This window comes from Varanus komodoensis, unplaced genomic scaffold (genome assembly GCF_004798865.1).
Source record: "Varanus komodoensis strain SLA01 unplaced genomic scaffold, ASM479886v1 scaffold128, whole genome shotgun sequence".
NCBI lineage: Eukaryota > Metazoa > Chordata > Lepidosauria > Squamata > Varanidae > Varanus > Varanus komodoensis.
Window position 1 is genome coordinate 491,819 of NW_025335368.1, and position 27,679 is coordinate 519,497.

At 43.9% G+C, this 27,679-nt stretch overlaps 2 protein-coding genes across 9 annotated transcripts in view; both read right to left on the reverse strand.

Moving 5' to 3' along the window:
* DHX16 (DEAH-box helicase 16) overlaps positions 1-15,023 on the reverse strand; it is a 32,973-nt gene extending 17,950 nt beyond the window's left edge. For both annotated transcript variants that reach the window (XR_006413935.1, XM_044422460.1), the window contains exons 1-8: positions 14,771-15,023; positions 11,395-11,672; positions 10,603-10,759; positions 9,493-9,549; positions 8,775-9,029; positions 7,587-7,811; positions 6,160-6,354; positions 256-366 (exon numbers count right to left, since the gene is read on the reverse strand). Coding sequence is in view for 1 of the 2 variants with exons in the window: in XM_044422460.1 (XP_044278395.1) it covers positions 256-366; positions 6,160-6,354; positions 7,587-7,811; positions 8,775-9,029; positions 9,493-9,549; positions 10,603-10,759; positions 11,395-11,672; positions 14,771-14,974 (1,482 nt within the window). In the remaining variant the exon portion in view is untranslated. The remainder of the gene's footprint in view (positions 1-255; positions 367-6,159; positions 6,355-7,586; positions 7,812-8,774; positions 9,030-9,492; positions 9,550-10,602; positions 10,760-11,394; positions 11,673-14,770) is intronic.
* Positions 15,024-16,852: 1,829 nt separating this feature from the next.
* The window catches only part of PPP1R18 (protein phosphatase 1 regulatory subunit 18), a 41,979-nt gene continuing 31,152 nt past the window's right edge, over positions 16,853-27,679 (reverse strand). For all 7 annotated transcript variants that reach the window (XM_044422472.1, XM_044422471.1, XM_044422465.1 and 4 more), the window contains 2 exons: positions 20,863-21,070; positions 16,853-19,658 (listed from right to left, as the gene is read on the reverse strand). In XM_044422472.1, the coding sequence (XP_044278407.1) occupies positions 19,639-19,658; positions 20,863-21,070 (228 nt within the window). In that variant the 3' untranslated portion in view covers positions 16,853-19,638. The remainder of the gene's footprint in view (positions 19,659-20,862; positions 21,071-27,679) is intronic.

A 27,679-nucleotide genomic window follows, 5' to 3' on the forward strand; every position in this document is an offset into this window, starting at 1 on the left:
GAACAGTGGAGCAAGGGAAGCAGGCCCCAGCAACACAATCTGGTTGCTTCCTAGCTAGCTTAAGCTCCCTTCCTCAGTTTCTCAAAAGGGAAGAAAGGAACCTTCCCAGGTTCAAGTGTAAAGCATGACAAAAACATCCTTAACTCAAACAGTACTTTGCTACTTCGAAGGATTACTGGGCATTGTGAAATTAGATCAAGGACAAATGGCTGACTGAGACAACTGAGGGTGGGACATGTACCCAGAAGCACATACTTCATTTCCAAGCTTGACACCCATTTCCTGGGAAACACGGGCAGCAACACTCATTGCTGCCACTCGCCTGGGCTGAGTGCAGCCAATCTTCATTCCTTTCTGAGTGTAGCCCTGTTGGGAACAGAAAAAACAGCCATGATTCCAGTTCTCAGCACTTAGCAAATAGTTACACATATGCCCTGCATAGCCTGGTCCAGGTGCTGAAATGCTATTGCCATGAGGAAGAGAGAAATGAATTAAACACAACCTCACTCAACAGTTCAGGAACTGAAACCATGAGAAATCCTTTATTCAACTGAAATAACAGAAGGCAAGAGACCAAGGTTCATACCTGGGGCCCAAGCAAGGGGAAAGCATCATAAGGAATTTCAAGGGGTAATCAGGATTCTGTGCATCTATCCACTCTATAACATGGTACATGGTACATAATTGCTCTAGTTTGACTCTCCTGTTCAAAGGATGTATCTAGGCTTCATGATTGCAAAGAAAATCCAAAGAACAAACCACACAGAGAATGTCAGCTGTTAAGCAGAATAGAAATGTAATAAATACATTAAATAAAACAAATAATCTACACAAACACTTGCTCCTCAGAAACTGGCCGAGACCTCGAATCACCAGGAGACATGACTTGCACTCAAGCCAGGAAGGACCATCTTGAGGTGAAATTCCCCACACCCTCCCTCTCTTGGTCTTCCTGCCTTGCCTGATTTTTCAAACCAGAGACTGGCACACAAATTGATGCAAACTATTTCATTTACCCCTTCATGGACCACTGCCTTGCTGTGGCGAAGGGGCTTGTGTAGCTCAATGAAGCTATGAGTTATGCCATACAGGGCCACCCAAGACGGACAGGTCATAGCAGAGAGCTCTGACAAAACGAAATCCACTGGAGAAGGAAATGGCAACCCACTCCAGTATCTTTGCCATGAAAACCCCATGGACAGTACCAAAAGGCAAAAAGATGTGACGCTGGAGGATGAGCCCCTCAGGTCGGAAGGTGTCCAATGCTACTGGGGAAGAGCAGAGGGCTAGTACTAGTAGCACCAGAAAGAATGAAGTGACTGGATCAAAGCCGAAAGGACACTCAGTTGTGGATGTATCTGGTGGTGAAAGGAGAGTCCAATGCTGTAAAGATCTATACTCCATAGGAACCTGGAATGTAAGATCCATGAATCAAGGCAAGCTGGACGTGGTCAAACAAGAGATGACAAGACTGAACATTGACATTTTAGGAATCAGTGAACTAAAATGGACAGGAATGGGTGAGTTTAATTCAGATGACTATCAGGTGTACTACTGCGGGCAAGAATCCCTCAGAAGAAATGGAGTAGCCCTTATAGTCAATAAAAGAGTAGGAAAAGCAGTACTGGGATACAATCTCCAAAATGACAGAATGATCTCAGTTCGAATCCAAGGCAAACCATTCAACATCACAGGAGTCCAAGTCTATGCCCCAACCACTGGTGCTGAAAAGGCTGAAGTTGACCAGGTCTATGAAGGCCTACAACACCTTCTAGAATTAACACCAAAAAAATGATGTCCTTATCATCATGGGGGATTGGAATGCTAAAGTAGGAAGCCAAAAGATAACCGGAATAAAAGGCAAGTTTGGCCTTGGAGTACAAAATGAAGTGGGGCACAGGCTGGTAGAATTTTGTCAAGAGAATACGATGGTCATAGCAAACACTCTTTTCTAACAACCCAAGAGACGACTCTATACATGGACATCACCAGAAGGTCAACACAGAAATCAGATTGACTATGTGCTCTGCAGCCAAAGATGGAGCAGCTCCATACAGTCACTAAAAACAAGACCAGGAGCTGACTGTGGCTCAGATCATGAACTTCTCATTGCAAAATTTAGACTTAAATTGAAGCAGGTAGGGAAAAGCACTAGGCCACTCAGGTATGACCTAAATCATATCCCTGATGAATATATAGTAGAGGTGACAAATAGATTTAAGGAATTAGATCCGATAGACAGAGTGCTTGAAGAACTATAGGTTTGCAACATTGTACAAGAGGAAGCAACTAAAACCATCCCAAAGAAAAAGAAACGCAAGAAAGCAAAATGGCTGTCTGAGGAAGCTTTACAAATAGCTGAGGAAAGAAGGGAAGCGAAAGTCAAGGGAAAAAAGGAAAGATACACCCAACTGAATGCAGAATTCCAGTGAATAGCTAGAAGAGATAAGAATGCCTTCTCAAATGAACAGTGCAAAGAAATAGAAGACAACAATAGAATAGGGAGGACCAGAGATCCCTTCAAGAAAATTGGAGATATGAAGGAAACATTTCATGCAAAGATCAGCATGATAAAGGACCAAAATGGCAGGGACCTAACAGAGGCAGAAGAGATTAAGAAGAGGTGGCAAGACTACACAGAAGAACTATACAGGAAAAAGCTTACCGTCCCCGATGGGGTGGTCACTGACCTCGAGCCAGACATCCTGGAATGTGAAGTCAAATGGGCCTTAGGAAGTCTGAGCAACGAAAAAGCTAGTGGAGGAGACGGTATTCCAGCTGAGCTATTCAAAAAGGTGATGCAGTAAAAGTGCTACACACAATATGCCAGCAAATTTGGAAAACTCAACAGTGGCCACAGGATTGGAAAAGGTCAGTTTACATTCCAATTCCAAAGAAGGGCAATGCCAAAGAATGTTCAAACTACCGCACCATTGCACTTATTTCACATGCTAGCAAAGTTATGCTCAAAATCCTACAAGCTAGGCTCCAGCAGTATGTGGACTGAGAACTACCAGAAGTATAGGCAGGATTTTGAAGAGGCAGAGGAACTAGAGATCAAATTGCCAACATACGCCGGATCATGGAGAAATCTAGGGAGTTCCAGAAAAACATCTACTTCTGCTTCACTGACTATGCTAAAGCCTTTGACTGTGTGGATCACAACATATTGTGCAAATTCTTAAAGAGATGGGAGTACCAGGCCATCTTATTTGTCTTTTGAAAAACCTATATGCAGGTCAAGAAGCAACAGTGAGAACTGGACACGGAACCACTGATTGGTTCAAAATTGAGAAAGGTGTTCGGCAAGGCTGTATACTGTCGCCCTACCCATTTACCTTATATGCAGAGCACATCATGAGAAAGGTGGGGCTAGATGAATCACAAGTTGGAATTAAGACTGCTGGGAGAAATATCAACAACCTCAGATATGCAGATGATGCCACTGTCATGGCAGAAAGTGAAGAGGAACTAAAGAGCCTCTTGATGCGGGTGAAGGAGGAGAGCACAAAAGTTAGCTTGAAACTCAACATTAAGAAAACTAAGATCATGGCATCCAGTCCTCTCACTTCCTGGCAAATAGATGGGGAAGAAATGCAGGAGGTGACAGATTTTATTTTCCTGAGCTCCAAGAGCACCGCAGATGGGGACTGCAGCCAAGAAATTAAAAGACGCTTGCTCCTTGGGAGGAAAGCTATGACAAATCTAGACAGCATACTAAAAAGCGAAGAAATCACCCTGCCAACAAAAGTGTGTATAGTCAAGGCTATGGTTTTCCCAGTTGCAATGTATGGCTGTGAAAGTTGGACCATAAGGAAGGCTGAGCACCGAAGAATTGAGGCCTTTGAATTGTGGTGCTGACAGAGACTCCTGCAAGTCCCTTGGACAGAAAGGCAATCAAACCGGTCAGTCCTAGAGGAGATCAACCCTGACTGGTCTTTAGAAGGCCAGATACTGAAGATGAAACTCAAATACTTTGGCCACCTAATGAGAAGGAAGAACTCCCTGGAGAAGAGCCTAATGCTGGGAACAATAGATGGCAAAAGAAGAAGGGGACGGCAGAGGATGAGGTGGCTAGATGGAGTCCCTGAAGCAGTTGGTGTGAGCTTAAGTGGACTCTGGGAGATGGTGGAGGACAGGAAGGCCTGGAGGAATGTTGTCCATGGGGTCGTGATGGGTCGGACACAACTTCATGACTAACAACAAATTTCATTTAACATGAATTGCCTTTAGTATGCATTCTACTGCTTCTCCCTGACTGCAATCCTATGCTGCTCACTCCAGAGTTAACCCGGGGGGGGGGGGGGGGGTTACTTTTTCGCAGTCTAGTTTGAATATATAAAATTTCTCCCCCTCCAATTCATATTGCTTAGTTTGATCAGGCAGACTGCAAGAACGTTAGTTTCTGTCCCTCCCTCCCCAACCCCTGCCTGCTTTTTGTAATATCACACCTGAGATGATAAAATGCCAGAAAATGTAAAAGCAGAGGAAAATAATAGAAAGTTTGCTTCCACCTGCCCCGCATGTAGCTTTAGAAGCAGGGAGGAGAGCTACTGCTAAGGAATGCTTTAAAATTCTAGAGATGGCATTTGGCAATATTGTCCCAGTTTCTGAGCTAAAGGGAAATTTTTTGAGACTCAGCATATCAAGGAGCTTCCTTCGTTACTTAAACCAACTGCATGCTTTAGTTATGGATATAGTTAAAGAAAAGGAGATTACTGAAGGAGAATTTAATTTGTATGTGCAGGAACAGTTCTTTAGAGGTTGTTGGAATGGAGACTTGTTAACTTCCTTCAAAATTAGAGGTGTAGGCTCTGGCAATGACTCAAAAGTTGTACCTTATGTAGAGCTTTTTGGTGCAGTAAGATCCTTGGAAAGAGAAATCATGGACAAACAAGCCAGACAACTTAAACAAGAATTGCATGAAACAGGAAAACCTAAATGTACTAGGGAGAGTGGCAGAAAGGACACTAAAGAGTCTTGTGACAAGGAAGTAGACTAGAAAACTAAATAGTTTGACTCTGCAAGAGAAATAGCCAAACTTAAACTGAACACACAGGAAAAATTTCCCCAAAGCCATGAACAGAACAGAAGATCTGAACCCCAAGGAAACACAACAGGGAATTATGTGCTCCCCAGAGAGGTTCACCTGGTGCCTTCATTATATGTTTTTCGGTGCCAGGTCAAGACCTTTTTATTTAATCAATATTTTAATATGTTTAGATAGGGATTGGATTTTATTGTTTGTATTGTATTAATTGCAGCCAGAGTGGAATTGTCAATTTATCTATTTTATTTTGATCTATGTTGTAAGCCGTCCAGAGATGCAAGTAATGGACAGCATACAAATTTTATAAATAAATAAAAGCTTTGTGATTTCTGGAGTTTTTTCGTGATCCTAATATGCATTTTGGAATTTTTCTTACAGTCAACATCTTTGGGTTTTGTGCATGATTACATGTCATGTATGTCCATTTATCTGCTTAAAAAATCTTCATCCTGCCAGCAAATTCATGTAAATTTCTAGTTCTCACAGATACCAAATCTGTGTATCAGAACAGGCCTCACTTTTCTTCAGGCATGAAAATCAGGAAGTCTCATTTCCAAAAGAGCCTCAATTGCAATTGCTATTCAAAAAGCCCAGCTCTGTAATAAAATAATTCAAGCACACTTAAATCGAACTGCCTTTTAAAGAGCATCCCTTAACAACAGAGAGTTTCCTCTGCTTGTTTCTAGGTCCAAACGAATGGCATGCCCCCCACCTCCCAAATCAGTCCTAGCTGATGGGTTTCCATATGGAACTGCATACAGGGTCAATGAGCACAGTGGTGAGCACACTGGTGGTCAATGAGCACAGAGCACACTGGTGGACAAAAGTATCAAGGCTGCGGCCGAGGAAGAGGCTCAGAGGGCCAACGAGAAAGTCTTGATGAGTTTGAAGGAGGAACAAGAAGCCAGATGCAGGCCACATGCCAGCATAACACGCTCAATTATCACAGAGGAAAAAGTACAAGCGATTCCAGCAGAGCACTCCAACAACACACGGTCTTCACGGGGACTGCCAAGAGTACGTTCCCTCAAGCAAGTCCCAGTGCTGGTGGATCACCACAGTCTTCCACCTACCACAACTACCATGCCCCCCATTCCCTGCCAAGTTACCTCTTCAAACAAGTACTGAGGGATCTGAGTGGTCTTGCCAGAGCCAGTCTCCCCTTCAATGATGAGTGTCTGGTGTTCAGCAATGGCAGCCAGCAAGTCTGCACGGTAGGGGAAAATGGGCAAGCTATGGCGCACTTCCTGGATGGACAGCTTCTTGCGCTCGGCTTCTGACATCTCTGGCTTTTCATCCTGGGACTAAGGGAGACAGGGAGAGAGTCAAGTGATAGCTTCTCCAGAGCCACATACCATTGGCAGAGTCTCCAGAGCACTAAGCTTAAATCCTGGCACCAGGGAAACCCAGTTGCACAAGCTGAACTGGGAAGTCACCCTAGCGGGACGCTGTACTTGCACAGGCTCTGGGTTCGATCTCTGATACTCTTCAGATAAAGACCTGGAAAAGACTTCTGCTTGAGACTTTGAGAAGCTGTTGCTAGTCAGAGAACCAACACTGAATGAGCTGCATCTACAGTCTGACTCGTTTTCTCCAATCTGGTGCCCTCCACATATGCTGGACCACAACTACAGACATTCTTTCAGCCAGGATCTGGAAGGCACCAGGTTGGGAAAGGTCTAATTCAATGTAAGGTAGTTTCCTATGTTCACCTATGTTAAAGTAACCTACAGAATGTAAATAGAACATGACCATTACAGGTGTAATTCACAGGCTCTTATGTATTCAAGCTGCTATGCTGACCTATCAGAGGTTCAAGGCAAAAGACATTAGGCTAATGTAGTGTTTTGAAAGCACAATTAAGTAAAACACATAGGCATATCAAGTATTAAATACCTGTCCAAATAAGTGAGCTCTTACTTTTAAATATGCTCAGGTGAAATGCTATACTGTAGGAAAAAATGGGAATGACACTATTTGCTGAATATACTGTAGCTGCATTGCTCACATATAAAATAAGTCCCCTCACCCTGAGCCTCTTTCAACATATTTATTACATTTCTATACCAGGTGGGGCATGGGGAAGACAAATGAATAAAGCAAATTTCACTGCCCCCACCAGGCCATAGATATGAGAGGAAGACAGCGCACACTGAAAGGAAATCATGGTGAAAATGGTTTTAAAAGATCTGCCTCAGCGTCCTGCCTTTCCCAAACCACAGAGTCCCATACCTCACACTGTCAGCTCTACACTACTTGGTCAGTATCCCCATTTTACAGAATCATCAAAGTCCAATCACCCATCCCCCCACTAGGGCCTGTCTTGATGAGGTTCCCAATTTGCATGACTAGCATAGAGACATTAATGCTTTCTAACATGCATCCTCCCCAGCTGAATAAGAATTTCATTTTCCTTTACTTCCTAGAGGAGGTAAATATTCATCTAAGCATGTTATTGTGTATAGCACAACCACTGATAAATAAGGACTAGTTTAGCACTATGTCCCATTCCCCAACCTGCACTCTCTTTACTCACCTTGTTCTGAGCTGTGCCCCGCATCTGCACAGCATTCACAAACTGGATCATCTCATCCTCCTCAAGGACATATTCATAGTCTTTGTGTGGATGGCGCTGACCAGCATCCCGGGCACCAAAATGGAGGGCAGCAGCCCCAATGTGGTCTTCCTCCCAGCGCCGCTGCTCATCCCGTGGGGCCAAGTGGTCTTCTGTCTTGGGTTCCTCATAGCGGTCAGGGATCTTCTGCAGGGGAAAAGCAGACAGAAAGTGGTCAGGCACTTGCATCTTGTGACTCAGTGCCTTCGAGTGCATACATACTAACCAACTAAAGACTTAAGAGTGACTTTAATAGGTTAATTCTTTATATTTTTTAAAAAATTATCTTGTTTTATGCTGCTGCCAATGTGACATCATTTTCAAATGTGAGATATTTACTATTTTAAATGGTTCATGTTCTAATTTTTTGGGAAGGAAAAAGGGAGAGGGAGGGAGAAGGGGGGAGGGAGAGAGAGAGGAGAATTTATTCTATTTTCTCTATTTTGGTTCTATTTAATTCTGTTAACTTATTCACAGATTTTATGATTGGTCCTAGTAGTTGTGTTACATTGTGCTTTGTGTTGTTTTATGTTGTTCTGGATTTTAACATAACGTAAGCAACCCAGAAAGCCTGTGGCTAATGGGGTGACATATAAATTGAATACATAAATAGCCCAGTCTGAGGAATATTTTATTCAGAACCAAACCTTGCTCAGGTTAATGGGCTATATACCTAAATGTTTCTAAATTATCTCAACTAAATGTTAAGCCTGTGGAAATAAACTAAATCCAGCCCTCCAGGGTCCCCAGATGGCCCTGCTCCCCTTCCTCTATCTCTGATCATTTGGTAGTTTCTCAGTTTTGTGCATTTCTCCTCTTGCTAAAATGGCTCTCCTAAGGTTTAGCTTCAGCCAGTAAGAGTTTTAAGTTAAAATATGCTGGTATTTTGGGCCTGTCCCCTTTGATTGGCACTACCTTCCACTGGAATGCAGCCCGACAGCTTCCCCAATGGATGTTGGCATCCAAACTGAAAGATGTTCAGTTCCTACTTTAAATGGAGACCATGTGGGATGGGCCAAAGGCATTATACATGCAATCTATAAATTTCACGAATCAGTTATTTCTAAGAAGGGACTAAGTCCCTGATTTTCCTGTGCATTCAATCATTACCTTGCTGCGACTTTCCTCAGGCATATAGTAGCGATTGCTCTTCTCCATCTTCTCCTGCTCTCCAGCCTGCTTGTACTGCTTCGCCAAGTCACGCACTTTGCGTTTATATTCCAACTCCTGCCGCTCAAGGGCTGTCAGTTCCATTTCAGAGAAAAGATACTCTTCATCTGCGATCTCTGCCTCTAAGTCTTCAATCTTGTCCTTTTCCCGTTTGGCCAAATACTCTCGGCGGGACTTCTTACGCAGTTCTGGAACCTTCCAGGCAAGAAAAGAAAATATGGGGTCACTGAAATGAGGCAAAATAGCACAGTCTTTGAGGTTCTTTTCCTGATTCCTAGTCTGAACTGGGCTTTTATTGATCAGAAAGATATTTAAAACACTCTCCAAAGAAGTAGCAATATTTCCCTTAAGTAATATTTCCCTTTAATTGGGGCAGTCAAGTTATTCTGTGAAAGTTGCTCAACCAGTCAAGTTGCACTGTGAAGAGATATGCGCATGCAGGTAAATTTTTAAAAAATGTTGTGAGCTTTTATACTTTTTTTGAAAAGCTCTATTTATTGTTTTAAATGAATACGTCAGATGCCCTTGTACACACACTCTTCAGTGTTCAATGGACAGAGGGAAAAAATCAGAGGAGAAAAGGATAACTAGTTGGAACACCTAGAACTATTGTGTGAACTAGAAAATTTGTAGTGAAAAAGGAAAGAAAAGCTCTTACCATGAATTTCTTGTCCTCTTCTGCCATCTTCAGGCGCTTCTGAGCTTCTTCATAAGCCTAAGCTCAGCAGGATAAGAAAACAAAACACACAAACATATAGCTCATATAAAAACATATATTAACAAGATTAATATATTGCTTGAGTGCAACATTTTCAAACTACAGACTCTAGATTTGCCCCAGTCAAACAGAAAGTACAGATCCAAGAAGCACTGGAAAAATTTCCACAACCAGGCAAGTTAAGGGGACTTTCCTGCTGTCTCTCAATTAATCTAGATCTTTGGTTTCTGCAGCTGCAGAAGCTGATCTTTATAAAGGCCACTAATAATACAAAATACACACAAAAAGAAATATAAAAATGGGAAAAGAAATACTAGCAGTAAATAATTAGAGAAGAAAGGTGATCAAACGAACAGAAACCTGGAACACACAAAACAAGAGATCTGTAAAGGAGGAAAGCTAAAAGGTGTCAGGTCATTTTTAGTATTGGAAAAGAGGTAGCAAGAGAGAGAAAATGGGCAAAGAAGGGCTGAAAAACTGGCATTCCCATAGGCCAACATAAAAAGTTTAGTTGTCAGCCTTGCTTTAAAACAGAGAACCAACATTCTGTGCCAAGGTAACCTGTACAAAGATCTGCAACTTTTGCAAATGATCAAAACTAAGCAACTTCACACGACCCATCTTAGTTTACATAATCTATTTTCCAATATATGCTGTATTGCATAATATATTCTGCTCCTACTATCTGGAGAAAGATGATATACTAGACACTGATTTCCTATTCCTGACCAAGCAAACTGTTGTCAGGAATCTGTCTGGTTTCTAAGATTGTAGCAGACAGAGTTCACACTCAGTCAAGCAATTATTTGCAGGATCAAGGGCTAGATAAGCTGACTCACAGGAAGTCACATGCTGTAGCCTTATTTTTTTAAAAAGCCCTTTTCATATTCAGGAATATTACAAGCATGCAATTTCCAAGCCCGAGATGAAATACTCCCAGTAATAATGAAACAGACCATGTGGGAAATCCAGAGCAGACACTGAGGAGCACAAACCAGGAAGAGCAGCCAGGAGGCTCCCAGTAATAAAACCACGGACTGAAACCCCTACCTTCTTGTCTGAACGCTCCAGGATGTTGCGCGTCTTGTCCTTGTCCTTGCGCTTGACCCGTTCAGCAAAGGCATCACGCTCCTCCAAGTCTTGCAGGCGCTCTCGCTCACTCCGATCCCATTCATCCTCTGAATCTTCTTCCTTTACTACCGAATTCCTACACCAAGAAGGGTAAAAGTGGGCAGCTGTTGCAAGTGGAGGATGCGCCTCCAAGCAGTTAAACCCACAGGCCATGTTTCTTGAAAAAGTTTTTTATTGCTTCCAAGTACAAATCACCCGGAACGAACCTCTGAACATGCACAGAGCGGTTTGCTGAACCCAATTTACCTCCAATAACTCTCTTTAGGAACATGCCTGTGCTCCATCCCAACAGGAGGGGCTCTCTGAACACGAGCATGCCTCCTCTCCATGCACCAATCATTTAACTGGGCTGTCTGCTGATGCCTCATCAGGGGGTCAAGAGCTGGGGGGCTGGTCTCTGTCTTGAGAACCCCTCATTTCCAGAGTCCCCTCCCATCAGCTTGATGGTTTAGTTATTCCCAGGAGCTGCCTGTCCTGCTGAATCAACTCGCTTGAGATAAGCACATCCAACTCCTTCATCTCAATGCCTCAACATGTCCCCAGTTCTCCTTCTCTGCTGTTATAGATTCCAATTTTGAATCTTCTGAACTGGAGGCACCAGTCTGTGAGAACAATTGCCCAAAGCAGCCGCCCTCCTCACTCCCAACAGCAGTGTTGTTTCACTTGCTTCCTTGCCACAACTCCTCTTTCTGCAAAGTGACTGCTACTCACCATCCCCCATCTTTTCCTTTGCCCTTTTCATCAGAGTCTGTGTCATCATCATCTTCTTCTTCCTTGCGCTGCCTCAGGTGTTTGTGCCGCTTCCGCTGCTTGCCCTCAGGGCCTCGTGGGGGGTGGTGACGCTTGGAGCCCCGGACTGCTGTTGCTTCACTGGGCACATCATCATCACTATCTTCCAGCAGCGTATAGGAACGGTTTTTCTGCTGCAAAGCCAACGCCTCCTGCTCAGCTGCCCTGGCTGGACGCTCCCGCGGGGCCTGGTGTGGAACCTATCAGGAACAGGGAGGGACAATAATTCAGGGACTGTGACTCTCTCTCTCTCTCTGTCACACACACACACCTCACCTCCCTTGAGTGTCTATCCCAAGCTTCCCCATTTGCTAGATGTACTAAAGCACAACTTCTACCATGCCCTAGCCAGCACATTGGGAACTGTACTCCAACAAATCCAGAGGACATCAGGTTGGAGAAGCCTGTTCTATTCCCATTCCTCAGAATAGTTAATTTCCTCAGACCATTCCCCATTCCTCAATTACTTCCCACACTAACTCCACTTCTGCATGCAATCCTGTTTAGAATGTGTAGTGAGCTAGTGTAGCAGAAAAAATCTAGCTATAAATTATTTTTAAGTTTTATTTAAAACATTTTATCCCACCTTATATCCACTCAGGATCTCTAGACAGCTTACAAGGAATAAAAAACACATAGCAGCACTTGATTAAAACAACTTACAATATATAAAATGTACAGTAAAAATCATGCTCAGCATTAATATATCAGGTAAATAAAAACGTTTTGGCCTGGCCTGGCACCAAAATGAATAAAGCATCACTGCCAGGCACACCTTTCTAGTGAGCAAGTTCCATAGCTGGAGTGTTATCACTGAAAAAGCCCTTCCCTGAGTAGCCACTCTTCTAGCCTCTTTCAAAGAGAGTTCCTGGAGAAGAACTTCTGTGGATAATCTCAAAGTTCAAGCAGGTGTAAATGGAAGGAGATGTTAATGGGGACAGGAATACTAACCAGTCATATGGACTTATGAGAATTACACCTGTGAAGCACTTCAGACACTCAAAAGCCCTACAGGTATATTAACTCTCTCTACCTTTATCTTCCCCTTCAGTCCCTTGCAATTTTTTACCATATGAAGGATCTAGTACAAACAGCTTCATCATGCAGCCAGGTCACTATGAGGTGCTCACTTTCTGTGTGACAATGCAGTTGTAGTCCCTGATGAAGAATGGTGGCCCTGAGAACCAAGAAACTGTCTGTCTTTGTCCTAAGGAAAACTCTTGCATCATTGTTCTTTTCCCTGTCTAACTGGCGCACCCCAGTTCTTTGGCAGGAATGAAGCAGGTGGCCTTTGGAAATCTACGATTTACTTCTCCTCACTTCCTTCTCCCCACCTGCAATATGGGATAATGATCTTGGCCTACCTCACAAGAACTTGATAAATGTTGCTGAGATAATGTGCATCAAATGTTTTGGACACACAGAAAGTAAGATTTCCAACATGATGCACAGATTAATAGTTATAACTGGTACAGGTATAATCATGTAATCAGCCCCAACATAACCTGGCCAGAAAAGAAAACCTCTTTTCGAGAAATCAGCATGTGTGCATCCTTGAAATGTAGCTGACACAAACCAGCAGCTTAAACAAAGGACAAATCACAGCAGTCCACCCCATCCTCCTCCTCTTCTATGTAATAGCACCCCATCCACATCCCCTTTGGAGCATCTTCTTTAGTATGCAAGTGAAAAAGATCACACCATTTTAACTTTTTACTACTGTAACCTATTGGAAAGTGTTAAGTGTGTTATGTGTGTTGAGAAAATTTGGATAAATCCTGTCTGAAAAGAATCCCGGAATCTCAATTTGAGAAGAGGGAATAAAACTCGGGTTCGTGGGAAAGACCAAGCGTCCAGACCATCTGAGGCTTTATTGTATTTACCCCAAGGTTCCCGGGGTACACTCACGATAATGCATGCTGCATTACCGGGCAGGCAGAGGTGAACTCTGCTGCAAAGCTTCAATACCACTACAGGGCATTTATAGGTACACAGGTACAGGGCAATAAATGACAGAATGCAGAGATTACAATAAGATTCCGAGGTCATCCCATGCAGAACAGATAAAGAAATGTCAGTCAATCACAATGTAACAATGAGATTGCAATATTTCTAATGTCTGCATTGACACTCTAGTTGAGCAACTTGAACCCATCTCCAGGTCTGGTCAGACATGCAAATTCAAGCTACTAGAAACTATTCATGATAAGCTCAGACCCCTATCTCGACTCTAAACATTCTGCATGATCAGGGCACATGAAGCCTTCTGGGCTATCAAAAAATTATTGTAAACTGAATTCCAACAATGACTATTTACAATGGATATTTGGGCTAAAATGGCCTGTCTGCTGTAGCCTACAGCTAAAGGTGAGAGAAAGGAGCAGGGGAATGCCATTTTAAACAGTGACAGCTTGGTTTTGAGAAGGAAGACAGGATTTGATCCCACAATGCAAAGGCACACAGGAGTAATGCTTTTCAGACAGGATTTATCCCAACATGTGTAATCCTTTAATGATCCATGTGTAAAAGGGCCAACTGAGGACTGCTCAGGTGCACCATCTGGAGCGATTGATTGGTAGCTGGTTATTTTTAAGAATAAATCCTTTAAAAGAAAACCTTCTCTTATTGTGTATTTTGTGCATATGCACACCAGGACACAGGCCATTTGGTCAACAAACTTCAACTATAGGGATATAGATAAATGAAACAGAGAAGAATAACTGTACATTCCTGTACCAACATTCCTCCATTATGTCTGGATTCAGCTGCAGTTAAGAGCCCCCTGCCTCCTGCTAACTGGCACTGTGAGGGCCATCGGGGGACAGGAAGCAGTAGCCCTACCACTATGCCCACGACTTCATGAATCCTGCAACTAAAAATCTTGTGCCTGAATTTTTCTTTCCTCCCACCTGTAAATTTTTTAGACAGAAAATCTCAAGGAAACAGACCGTTTTTACTCTCATTTTGGAAAATACACTGGGAGCTTTCTTGGCTTAAAGTCTGAATAAGAATGCAAACAAATAAGGGACACCATCATAGCAGAACCAGACAACAGATTTATATCGGAGCTAGGCAACCTGGTGCCCTCCGGATGTATCGGACTAGAAACCCCACCCGTGGGGCCAATTGGCAAGGATTATGGGAGTTGTGATCTAACACATCTGAAGGATGTAGATAGGAACCACCCGCCACTTTTTCGGGGACTGCGCCTTCCCCGCCCCCTTCTTAAAAGGCGAGCCCGACGGGCGGCCCCCTCTCCCGCGGCCGCTGCGCGCGCTCGACCGGCCAACCGCCTCACCCGCTCCCACAGCTGCTGGGCGAAGGCTCGCGCGGCAGGGTCCGTCACGCGCAGGGTCTCGGTCTCCTCCAGGCGAGCGAGCAAGTCCTCCGGCGCGCGGCTGCGACGAGCCAGGCCCACCATGAAGGCGACCACATGGCGCTCGCTTAGCCCCAGGAGGGTGTGCAGCTGCTCCGACACCCAGCGCTCCAGCTCTCCCGCCATAGCAGCGGAACGCCGCGATCTAGAGGGCCTGCGCCCCGCTTCCCTTACACCGTCTGGCAGCGGTAGCAACACTTCCTGAAACGTGCCCCTTCCAACCAATCAACGTTCCCGGAGAGAACAACTTCCTGTCGCCGAGCGGCGAGTGAGCGTAGAGAGACGTTTAAAGAGAGGACTTCTAAGATGGGTGACTCCAACCCTGACCTGCACCGGTAGTCCCTAATAAAGTGCAGACTAAAGCTCCCAGTATCCCACAGCTACCAGACGGTTTGTTAAGCAATTTTGGGAGTTGCAGTCCACAACTGGCTGGCCGTAGTCCAAAAGTCTAGCTAGCATCCGATTGAGTAAAGCCTTTCTATTTTCTCCGCTGAGATTTGACCTCCCTCTCCTGATTTGCATATAGACCATCGCGTAGCCTTTGCGCTTCCGACTACAGTCCCCGTAATTCCAATCCACAATGTCTACCTGTCAGGCAGGAAGGGAATTGCAGCCCAACTTCGAGACCCAAGGTTAGGAAAAACTGCGGTTAGGCATTTGAGAAATGTGTGTGCTTTCTCGACTGTTTCACTTCTTAGGTGTCGTGGCTGAGCCGTGGACACCTTTATATCTTTATGAGCCGACCGTAATAGACTGCCTCTAAGAGAAATTTACAGCGTAAGCTTCTACGTGTATTCTCAGAAGTTAGCCGAATGGTACGTACTCCATTTATTATTACATTTAGATACCCCACCCTTTTCCCCTCCTCTCTATTTAATTCTCACAATAACCCTGGGAAATAGACAAGGCTGAGAGTCAGTGATTGGCCCAAAATCACGCCGTAATTTACATGGCTGGAGGTGACTGGAACCCAGTCGCAATGTAGAGGTCTAATCACTACACCACGAGGGCTTCCCATTGCATCCTTAACATTGCAAACTCATGTAGGATTATATTTATTTTTTTAAAGATATTTATATGCTGCCTTTTGTGCCGTAGCATCTCTAGGCGGCTCACAATCAGAATTAAAAAGTGTTATAAAATTAAACAGCATCCAAATAAGGCTCTGTGGTGTCAGATTTTAACCATAAATATGATAGACTGATGAAGGCACTTTATTACTACATTACTATGTATGTAAATTCTTCCTTCCCATCTCTAGAGCAGAAGTGAGAGCTGCTGTGGAGTGTGGTGTTCTCAACTCCATTGCATCTGTCTCAGGCAGGGGAACTTCCAGAAAGCACTTGAACAATTTATTCAGTCACCTGCTCTGTGCCCTTTCACTTACTAAGATCCTCCTTTTTTGCACCAGGTTGCTTAGAAGCCCCTTCTTGTTAGCACAATAAAATATCAGGAGCTGTCCCAGATGTCAGATTAGAGGGTTTTCAAGCTAAGTGAATAACTAGGTTTTATGTAGGGTTGAGTTAGAGTTTGGCCTAAACTCCCATGATCCCTCATCATTGGCTTTACTGGCTAGGGTTCATGGGATTTGTAAGCCAAAACATCTGGAAAGCCATAAATTGCTGACCTCCTGTCACAACACACCATGATTTGGAGTATTTTTATTAATCTGTGCTGGGCCTGGCAGATGAATGCTTGCGGTGGTGAGGAGAGTTCCTTTGTCCCATCTGTGATTCCACAAACCAACCCAGATTTCTTTCTCATTTAGCAGAGTGAAGTGAAGACAACCATAAGAGAATGACAGAATTGCCTTGCAGCAGCGCACCAGAGTTCATCTAACCCAGAATTCTCTAACATTGCATGGCCTACCAGATGTCTCTGGGAAGTAGGGCAGGAGCCTAATGGCTTTCTTCTGTTATTTCTCCCCAGCATCCAATATTCAGAGGAGTGTTGTCAGTAAATGATATAGTAAACAAGGCTAACAGATCATAGAATACCATTAGGTCAACGTGCAACATCATTCTGATTTATTGTTAATAATAATAATAACAACATATTAAAAAAACACTGATGGAAATGGCTGGACACAGCTGCTTCGCCCCTCACCCGACATACACTGATCTTTGCAGACCCCATCAAAGAAAGAGATGTCTGCTATTTTCAGTCATTCACTCATTCGATCATGGGTTTTGGGCATGGCTGCTCCCACAGTGCAAAATAAGAGTAATGATAAACATGGTGCACATGGATAACATGATAAATTAGCATGGAAGGGGGAGAGAAGACATGTCATTGTTCTCATCCCTTCCCATCTGCGCCATCTCCTTCCATTCTTGCATACTTCTATTCCTTCAGTCCACACTCTTCACCATCATGCTCCTAAAGCCAGTTTTCTGTTCTCATACATTCATCCATCTTTCATTCTTTCAGTCTGCATCCTTTCCTGGAGATGAGTTGTGCTGTTCTTCAAGCCATGTAACTGAACAGGCTCCCCAAGTCTCAAGATTCCCAATAAAAAGAGGAATTCCTGTTCAAGGTTTTAAAATGCCTCCAATTTGAATCGGACACTTCTGGCTTTGCTGCAGGCTTTCAATCAGAGTGATGGAAGATTTGCATTGGCAGTTCCAGAGGGTTGAATTGTAAGGTATTTGCCAGGATCCTAAGGCAGCTCCAGGTTGCTTGCTTGGTTTGTTTTTTGGAGAGGGAGCCCTTGGGCAAGATGCCCGCCCACAGTGACTCCCTGCTTCCCTGAGTTGGCCTGCCTGCCCCTCCTTGCTATCTCCACTACCAGATCAGCTTGCCCTTCGCCTTAGTGCCGAAGATGGATCCAGAGTGAAGACACAGAGGCTGCTGCTCTTCTTGTTTCTGTCTCTGCTTCTTCACTCAGAGAGGGCCAGTGGACCAGCAGTGACAAGGGGAACACAGTGGCCAGAGAGCTCCGGGACGGGGGGTGGGGGGGCGCTGAGAATTAGCTCTTAGCAGATGCCCAGCTGTGCTTGCCCCTCATGCCCTGAGTGGAACAGGGAGCCTCCTGATAAGATTTAAAGGACTTCTAGCAAATTCTCCACAGGTCTTTACTTTCCTTTTAATCTTATCTAAGAACGATATTGTCCTCATTTGGCAGAATGAACGCTGTATTTGAAAACAAAACTCTAGAACCGCAGTTCAGTGGCATGTGGCTTGGTTTGTGTACATCAGATCCTGTTGGTAGAGGACTCTGGAGTGTGCCCATGGTCTGCATGACCTGCCCTGCCTATCCCTTACTTGGTAGTCTTTCTTCTGAGGCTTTCCCCAGATCCTAAAGCCAACCTTGGGCTGCTGATAGCAAGCTGAACTGCAATCTCTCTCTGGTTGATTCCTTTTGAAAGCTATTCCCAATGTCCCTTGGCCCCCTTTTCAGTTTCAACATGCCATGCAGTGAAGAACAACAAATACTCATCAAGATTGTTTGTAAAATAATAAACACACACACCTATTGGTCATTATCACTTCATTTTCTAACATCCCACCTGCATCTATTCATTCCACTTCATTGCCTGCCCGTTCAATCCCTAATGAGTTCTGAATCCAGAACAGGAAATGAATTTGACTAAAACAGGCAGCTGCACTTTCCCGCTGGCTCCACTTCGTTCCTTATCTCCACACACTGCTGCTTCCTGCTTTCTATGATGCCAAATTCAGGCTTGGCTGTCTCCAGTATGACTGCCTCTTCCTGAACTAAAAAGAGAAATAAACCATCCCCAGCAACAACTAGCTCTCTCCATATGCAGAGACAGACGTTTCCCATTTGATCCCAGTCTCATGCCTTAATACCAAGTGCTCCTGCTTTTTAGCAACACCCAAGAACCCTCCCCATTTGCCCAGGTACATGCCTTATTAGTTGTAACTCTTGCTTCAATAACTAGAGCCATATTCTTTTGAATTTACTTCCTCCAGAATTGGTTAAAAAAACTTGGAACACCCCCCTCCCCAGCTACAAAGCTCTCCCCAATACTGTTAGGCTGTGTGCCAACATAACTGCTTGCTTTTCACAGCTAATGCCTCTCTCCCGCTACTCTCAAACATATGGCAACTATTAGGATTTTGTTTTTCCATTCAGGGTTCTCATGGACAACATCCAGGTACTTTACAAAAAGTAACCTGAGAATTATATTGTCCCTCAACCCAGTGAGGGTTAATGAACCATTGCTTGGGTGATAACAGGAAGAAAGATGATAGCCCTTGCTTGAAACAGCAACAATGCGTATACAAGGTTCAGAGCTCCCTTTGCTGGCAGTTTTAAGAAATCTGTAAATCTAAGATGCTGATGGAGCAGAATCCTTGTCAGCTGGCAGTGTAACGACAGGAAAAGAATTCTCTAAATCAAACCTGTGCAGTAGCTTAGGAGCTCCCTGTCCAGATCATCTAGATCAACCCTACCATCTAGATCAGGGAAAGTCTCATATGACTCAAAGCACCCACTGCCATCCAGATCTGGGGTGGTCTGTTTCATTGGGGTGATGGTCTTCTGAGATCCTGTTTCAAGACTAGAGCCGGTGGTGGGAGAGGGGACACTGAAGAGAAGAGGATATTTTTGGAACTGTCTCTTTTCTCCCTAAGGAAGAAAATACATCCAAAGCCCTGGAAAAAGGGCAACATTTTCCAGTCTTTCTTGGTCCTGGCTTCTTTCCTTGGCATGGTGGCCAATGGAAGATGGAAAGAAATTCAAGGTCCAGCTGAAGGATTCAAACTGTGGCGTGAATCCTTAGATATATTTCAGCCTTCCCTACTATGGAGAAGGATGAACGGGGTTACCGCCGACAGGACTCATCTGGAAAAGGGAAGAGAAAGAACAAGTGAGTTGTTAGTATAAAGATGAAGCACAAAGAAAGAAGCCAAAAAGTCCCAACCATTTTGCACCTTCAGATTTTCCAGGAACTGAACCTAGTGTTCTTGCACTTCCCCAAAAGGGCCACCAGATGGAACCATAATTTCAGCCTCTAAGTGTCAGTTTAAATCCCTCTTTGTCTCTAACTGTCCCAGGTAAAAGCATGTCTGCTCTTTTACACATCCAGCACATCTTGCTGGAATCTAGAGATTCAAGTTGAGGCTTGCATCTTGCCCTTGTATAACTTGTTCTTAATCTCACATCCTTGCAAACAGATCGGATCAAAATATAGATTCCTAGCTGACCTTTTCTTATTGCTAGATATGTTTCTAATCTGACCTAGGCTCATGGAATGAATACCTTTTCTAAGTTCCAGGACTAAATTGGCAGATATTGAATGCAGAGCGTTCTGCTTGGTATGGAAACAGACAGCCATTCTTATTTATGATCATCATGGGTTCAGCTGACTTAACTAGGACTTTTTGCCTTGTCAGAAGGTTAAAAGGTTAAGAACATAAGAAGGGCCATGATGGATCGGAGCTTGGGTCCATCTAGTCTAGCATTCTGTTCACACAGTGGTCACAGGAAACCCACATGCAGGACAGAAATGCAACAGCACCCTCCCACCCATGTTCCCCAGCAACTGGTGTACTGCTTCTGATACTGGGGGTGGGATATAACCATCAGGATGAGTAGTCATTGCTAGCCTTCTCCATGAATTTGTCAAATCTCATCTGAAACCATCTAAATTGGTAGCCATCACCACCGCTTGAGAAAGAGAATTCCATAGTTTATCTGTATGCTGTGTAAAGAAATCCTTCCTTTCATCTGTCCTGAATCTCCCAGGAGTCACCTTGATGGGTTGGCCCTGGCTTCTAGTATTGTAAGAGGGAGAAAATGTCTTCCCAAGCACTTTTTTCCATACCATGCCTACTTCTGTACACCCTAGTCATGTACAGTTGTTCCATGTGATGTTTTCATTCTCCATTGGTTTGCAAGGCTTTCCCTCTTCCTCCAGTCAATAAGCCTAATGCCAACCTGTGCCAGAGCCAACCCCGAGACTGCAAGCGAGGGGAAAGAGTGTAATATAGTCTAAGGCAGGTCTCCCTCAATCAACCACGCCCAGTCTTCTCCAGAGGATGCTTACCCACAATGAGGGGTTTGGTCCTCAATAGGCCAGGGAGGCCCCGGTGAAGCAGCAGGAGTTCCTCCTCTTCATCATCATCATCCACATGAGGGTTTGTGTAGGTCAGAGACTCTGACTCCTCCGGAGGCCCAAACTTCTCCAGAAGGGAGCCCTCTGACGGGTACTCAAAGGTCCTCTCCAGCTGATTTTCACTAAATGAAATCTTAAGCTGTGTGAGAAAGAAAGAGAGAGGGTTGGAGACCAAGTTCCAGAGTAATGATCCAGAATGTGTTGTGCTCTGAGATACCCCCACCAGCCTCTCCTCACCATAGAAAGTCAGACCACTGGAGCAATCTCATGTGAGATTCAAGGGCTAGTGTACCTGGCATAGGGTACCTGGAATAGCACCTGGACAGTGCTATTCAGGTTTGGTCCCACTGAATTCCATGGGGCTTACTATGTTAAATGGGCATAGAATTACAGTTTATTCCAGCAGATCCTCTTCTCTTCGGACATGATCATCTAGAACAGACAAACAGCGTGCAAGTTGTATGGGCTATCCAGGGTTATTGTGCTGTATTGTGAGCTTCCCCAGCATAAAAGCTTCCCGTTATCAGATAGGTGTTTTGTTGCTCTTGACTCCAAAGGTCCATGTATCAAAAGTGTTCAATCTATAGCAGCAATAATTCCAGAACAAGCATGTTTCCAAATAACGATGTTGCTTTAAATTTTGATTTATGAACTTCCCCATCCCATCTCAAAAGCTCAGAGTGAGCAATGATACTCTAAATGATGAAGAAACATAATTTGAAAAAGTGAAGAGAAAATGTTTTGAAACTGAGCAGTTCAGACAAACACTCCTTAGGGCAACTTTTGCCATCACACACAACCTGTTAATTGCCACATTTGGAAAAACGATAATTATATGCAATTAAATTATGTGCTTACAAACACGTATATTGCAAAGTCAATATAAGGTAATATTTTTTATCAGGACAGTTCAGTGACCACAGAAATAAGATCTTTCAGTTGGTCTAATAGAGTATACAGGCTGATTTTTTTCTTATGACCAACTTGCCTGCCTTTGTTATGCATATTACATGGTATCACGCAAGTAAGTTAACTGCAGTCCTCCACCTCATAACATTGTCAGCATGTTGTTCGGTGCTGAATCGCTTGTCGATGTTGGCCCTAACATGGTTTAACTGCAAGAGTAATTTGACCATGGCATAATGATGAGCAGAAGGTTGTGCAATCTTGTGTGCTGGAGGTTTCCGGAAGCTATTTGGTACTAAGAACCTGCCGTAGAACCGCAGGTGAGGCCAGAGTGCATAAATGCAAAAGTGGGCAGGGAGCCTGCAGTAACTTGTGTGACCAAGGAACTGGGGCTGGTAGCTCATCATGAAATTCCTCCTCCTATACAGCTATTGCAAGTGCAGGAGGCCTACCTTCCTTTGCATCTGACCACCTTACTAGTGGTCAGGGGCATTAGTGGCATGGCCCTATGGGTCCCTGGCCCTAGATCTGTTCTGAAGAGCCCTGGATGTTTACAAGTGCCAATGAAAGGGGTTTTTTCCCGTTTCAGCAGGGGGCAATTTTCAAGGGAGAACATAAGTGGGGATAGAAGGGTTAACGTTCTCCTTCCCACATGCTGTAGTATCCATACAAAAGTCTTCCCCTGTATGGGTAGTTTTGGGAGGGGTGGGGTAGAGATCTTGCTTGGTTACTCTGGGATGATTGAGTAAAGACAGCAAATAATTCATTTTATTCATTTGAGTGAGAAATTAATTGCCTCCTGTGAAATTTAAATAAATCATTGCAATTGTGTGTATGCGAAAGTTTGTATGTGTAGATTTTATGTATATTTGTGTCCTATGGGCCTGGGCACCTACCAACATACCTGTTGTAGTTCATAGCAATGATATACCTCTATCTTATATTTCCCAAATGAGCTGGACTTGCAAAGTGGGGGAATCCAACATTTCCTTTTTGTGGTGCTCAGCAAACCAGCTGCAGGTTCAGCCATCACATGCCCTGTGGATCCTGGTTGGAATGCATGCAGACCCTTCCTTGGGAATCTGAACATGCTGAAACTGACTTCACTATCAAGTCAAGATTTTTTCCTTTTCCTTCTAACCCCAAATTTGCTTTTTGTAATATATTGCTTGACAAAGAGACTTAGAGATCTACAGGGCCTGCACAATCATTGTGATCTTTTCATTGGCCTAATAAAAGTATTACACAGATAAGAAATTTAGCATTTTTACAATCAACATGACCATCATACATATAATGTGTGTGCGTATGTTGTATATAATTTACTAAGATTTTCCCCAGAGATCCCATGAGCTGAAGTCTGGAGGGTGCTTATTTGTTACAAATGTTTAGCATCACCTCCCAAAGTAGAATAACCCAGGGTTTCTTGGAAACAGGGGATCACTATCGAACAAGCTGAAATTTGTAGTATAAGGTAGGTCCCTTTCCATGTACTCATTTTTTAAAAGGCATTAGAGCTTAATGATCCCATAATGATAACAATGATACCTTAATAAGGCACCACAACAAAAGCAGATAGAAACAGACTTGGTGTCTATTCATCATTTTGACAGGTTGTCCTATTTTGGGAGGGAGTTGTAGAGTACCTGCTTTGTATACCGAAGGTTCCAGATTCAATCCCTGGGGTCTCCAGTTAAAACGATCAGGTAGCAGGTGATGTGGAACACTCCTCTTTGACTGAAGCCTTGTAGATCTGCAACCAGTCCCAGTGGATTAGCCTTCTAACCTGGTGCCCTCTAGATGTTTTGTCACCAGCCCTGCCACCATGGCGATTGACCGGGAATGCAAAACATGACCAGGGTCCAAAACATCTTTCTGGCACCAGATCGGGGGTGGCTGCAGTACATGGAACTGGAATAGACAGACATAAAAGCCATGCTGGATCAGATCAAAGGCCAATATGATCTGGCATTCTGTTTGCACAGTGGCCAACCAGCTGTTTACAGGAAGCCCAGAACTAGGCATGGATGCAATTTCATCCTCCATTCTGGCCAGTTAGCTTTCTTTAGACCTGTCCAAAGACAATTTGTGGAATTTTCCCTTGCCTTTTCCTGTTTTTCTCCTTTGTTATTAGTGGTTTCCCATGTAAAGTCGCAGTGCAGCAAAGGTTCTTCATCTGAATGAAGATATCTGAAAAATGATCTAGAGGCACTCAAAACAGATCTATTGGTAAAGCTAGGGAAGCCTTGCCATTTAAACTACTTGGATTGGGGTGGGGATGGCTGACTGGGAGACCATATGCCTTGGATCAGGGAAAACCTGAATATGGGGGGGGGGAGGCTGTTAAGTCCTTTGGAGGGAATAAGTGGAATTTTTATTGAATTAAGATAATCCATCAGTGTGATTTCTACTGATATACATATGCTTACTATTTATCAGGAACAGTTGCTAATAAATGCCTGTCCCAAGTTTTGATCCTTTTCATATTTTGGCTAGTCTGCATGCTGCTGAATTAAAAAATAATTTATTTTAAATCTCTCTCTGTATTGTCCATTTATATATCTATATATTGTGTTTGTATGCTGTCCCATAGTGCAAGGAACAGAAACATATTTTTGCATTCATATGGCTTTTATAATATATTTTCATGGTTTCAAGGGGCGCTGGTGTGGAGTGATGTTGGTGGGGCTAGACTGGGGACCCAAGAGATCCAGGTTCTAGTCCCAACTCAGCCAAGAAGCTGACAAGGTGACTTGGGGCCAGTCACTGACCGTCAGCCTAATCTGTCTGACAGGGCTGCTGGTATGATGAAATGGCATGCAGGAGAACTGTGTAAACCACCTTGGGTTCCTCACAAGAGGAAAAAAGGAAAGACAGAAATGCAGTGTAAAATAATAATTTAATTGTTGTAAACTACTCAAAGAGCTTTGGCAGTTGGGCAGTACAGGAATGTAATATATTCCATTTATGTGCGTATGTGCAAAAGAACTGGCAGTCCTGAATTCTCCACCCTTTTCATTGAGTCTCTAGTGTAAACTTTCCCATCCTACTGACTTCCAGATGCCCTGAATTTCAGCTCCCATCATCCTCAGCCAAGAGAGCCAATGGTCAGGAATGCTGGGAGCTATAGTCCAAAACATTTGAAAGACACAAGGTTGGAGAAGGCTGTTACAGTGGTTAAATCCGAAAAGGAGCAACCAGAAAATAAGCATTGAGTGTGTTTAGAAATAACTATAACCAGATCCATTGTGACATTAAACAGTCTAACCATTTTCTTTAGAAGCATTGCAGACACCAATATAATTGGTGAAATATAATTGTATGTTTGTGTGGCACCCAGCCAATTCCAAAAGGCCCAAATGGATGGGATACATTACCAGCTGCACACTCAAACTGGCTACACAACACAGGAGACCACTTTCAGGTATCTTTGTTCCAAATTAAGCACTGGCAATACAGATTCTACTTTAATGTTCTGTTGCTTTGACGCTGCTTTGGCGAGAAAGTGATTTCCTTCATTTAAAATAACCATTAGGTATTATTGTCATGCACAACAATGAAATTGAAAGGATGCAATTTAAATCCTCCTGATTCTAACACGGTTGTAATAAGCTCCTGTTTGTTTTGCCATCCTAGCCCAGAAAAGGGCTTGTCTGTTTGTAATTGGCCAAGTTAAAAGACAGGAATCTTACTAACAAGGGAGTAAAAATGCTGGAAGGACTCAGAATAATAAGGGGAGCTGCAGAGGCATCAGTGCCTAGAAAGCTAAAAATAAAGGGGTTTGCATTACCCAAACCAGGTTAGCTACTTCACTCCCACCTGCCAGGAGGGCTTCTCCTCCCTATCGCTAGCACTACCATGCTCAACCCTGGCTGGCAACATACAGAGCAGAAGCTGCAAGAGATAAACCTTGAAGGAAATGAGATTAAACTGCCCCACCCAGGGAAGAGACAGCCCATTCTCAAGGGCAGATAGATGGCATGCAGTAACACAGGATGGTCAGAAATAGCATGTGGCAGGAGAAGGTGGTAGAATGCTCGGCCTGGGAAGAGAGACAATGCTCTCTGGCTATGTTGAGCCACAGATGCCCCTCAAGAGGAGCAACTCAGTTACTGCTGTTACCAGATGTTTGCTGTCTAGAGCAGGCATAATCCACAATCCAAGAAAGCCTGTAGTCCAGAGTAGCTGTCCAAAAACATAGCAGGGGGTGGGGGAGAAGAGGGGTTGGGGGTGGCAAGTTGATAGAATGAGTGGGAACCAAGCAGTAGGGTGACCAAATGCAATGGACCCCAAGACTTTTGACCCTTTAATGTGCAGAACCATATGTAGAGATGGTGTCAAATTTCAGCAGTTATCACCAGATATTGCGGTCTGGTGAGAGCCAGTGTAATGGTGTGGCTCGGGGTGGGCAACTTAAAGCCCTCCAACTCCCAGCATCCCTATTGGCACTGCTGGTTAGGGCTCATTGAACTTGTAGGCCAAGATGTGTGTGTGGGGGGGGGGGCACAAATGATCACCATTATGGTGGACAGCATGTTGAAACACCTGGATTCAAATAACTGCTATGAACTCAACAGAGACCTTGGACCAATCACTGTGTCTCAGCTAGACCTACCTGACAGGATTCTTGTGATCCACCAGTGGGCTGAAATTGGCACCCTGTACATCCATTTAAGATGCCTCCTATCAGGAACTGCTGTCCCAAGCAGCAGCGGCAGCATAGAAACTGATAGTTGTGTCCCAGAAGCCTTTGCAACACAAAACGCTGCCATATGCCAAGTCAAACCATTGGTCTGTTGAGTTCAGTTTGTATAGAGGGACCCACAGCAGTTTTCAGAGGGGTCTTTCCCAGCCTCCTGAAAAATGCTGGGGACTGAACTTGAGATTGTCTGAATGCAAAGCATTTGCTTTACTATTATTTAATAGCCCTTTCCTGAAGCTTTGCAGCTGATTCTGACCTGTTCACATCCAGAGCATAAACACCACTGCATGCTGCATCTCAGCATTTCAAGAGATCCTGGAAAATATGTCTTGCTAGCTTTCCTTGCCATTCAAGTGACTACTCTTGTTGCTTGACTAGGTCTTACACTGCAGTACTATGTATATTTGTTTGGAAATAAACCCCACTAAACTCAGTGTGCAAATTTCCTAGTAAGTATACACAGGAATGCAGTCTTTTTTGTTAAAAAATTAAAAGTACTGCTCTTCAGTATAGGCTTCCCCAGTGGGTAAAATTAAAAAACAATAATTTAATAAAAACCAGCTATTCGGAAACAGCAGTATCCATTCAATCAGCCAACCCAAACCAGCAATTAAAACCAGCTATTCAACATGCTGGAATGCCTCAGCAAATAAAAATGCAGTTGCCTGGCGCCAGCCATTCAAGCAGCAGCGGAGATGCACATACCATAACATGAAGATGGGTGCAGGAGGGGGACCTGTCAAACTCAGGCTTGTAGTGCACTTGATGAGCAGAAGGGTTGCACGGGAGCCTTTGGGCTTCCCCGCGGAATAGCCCTTCAGTGCAAAGGCTCAGTTCTATGTTACGTGAACAAACAGTGTGACTCTGACCATGTACAAAGCCAACTTGCTTTGCTGCATCCCCACCAGCAACCTCAGTTCTTCTCAAATGTTCTAAACATATTCGGTGAATGAGTGTAAGCCTCTTCCGGCATTATTCCAGCCAATAAAATACACCATATATGTACAGTGGGATGGAGCAGCACCAAGTTCCTCATCCCCGGCATTTGCTTCACCATGTAGCTCAGCTGTTCTGTGTGATTTGGAGCCACATACAATTGGGGTTTCAAATTGCATGGGTGTGTGTGTGTGTGTGTGTGTG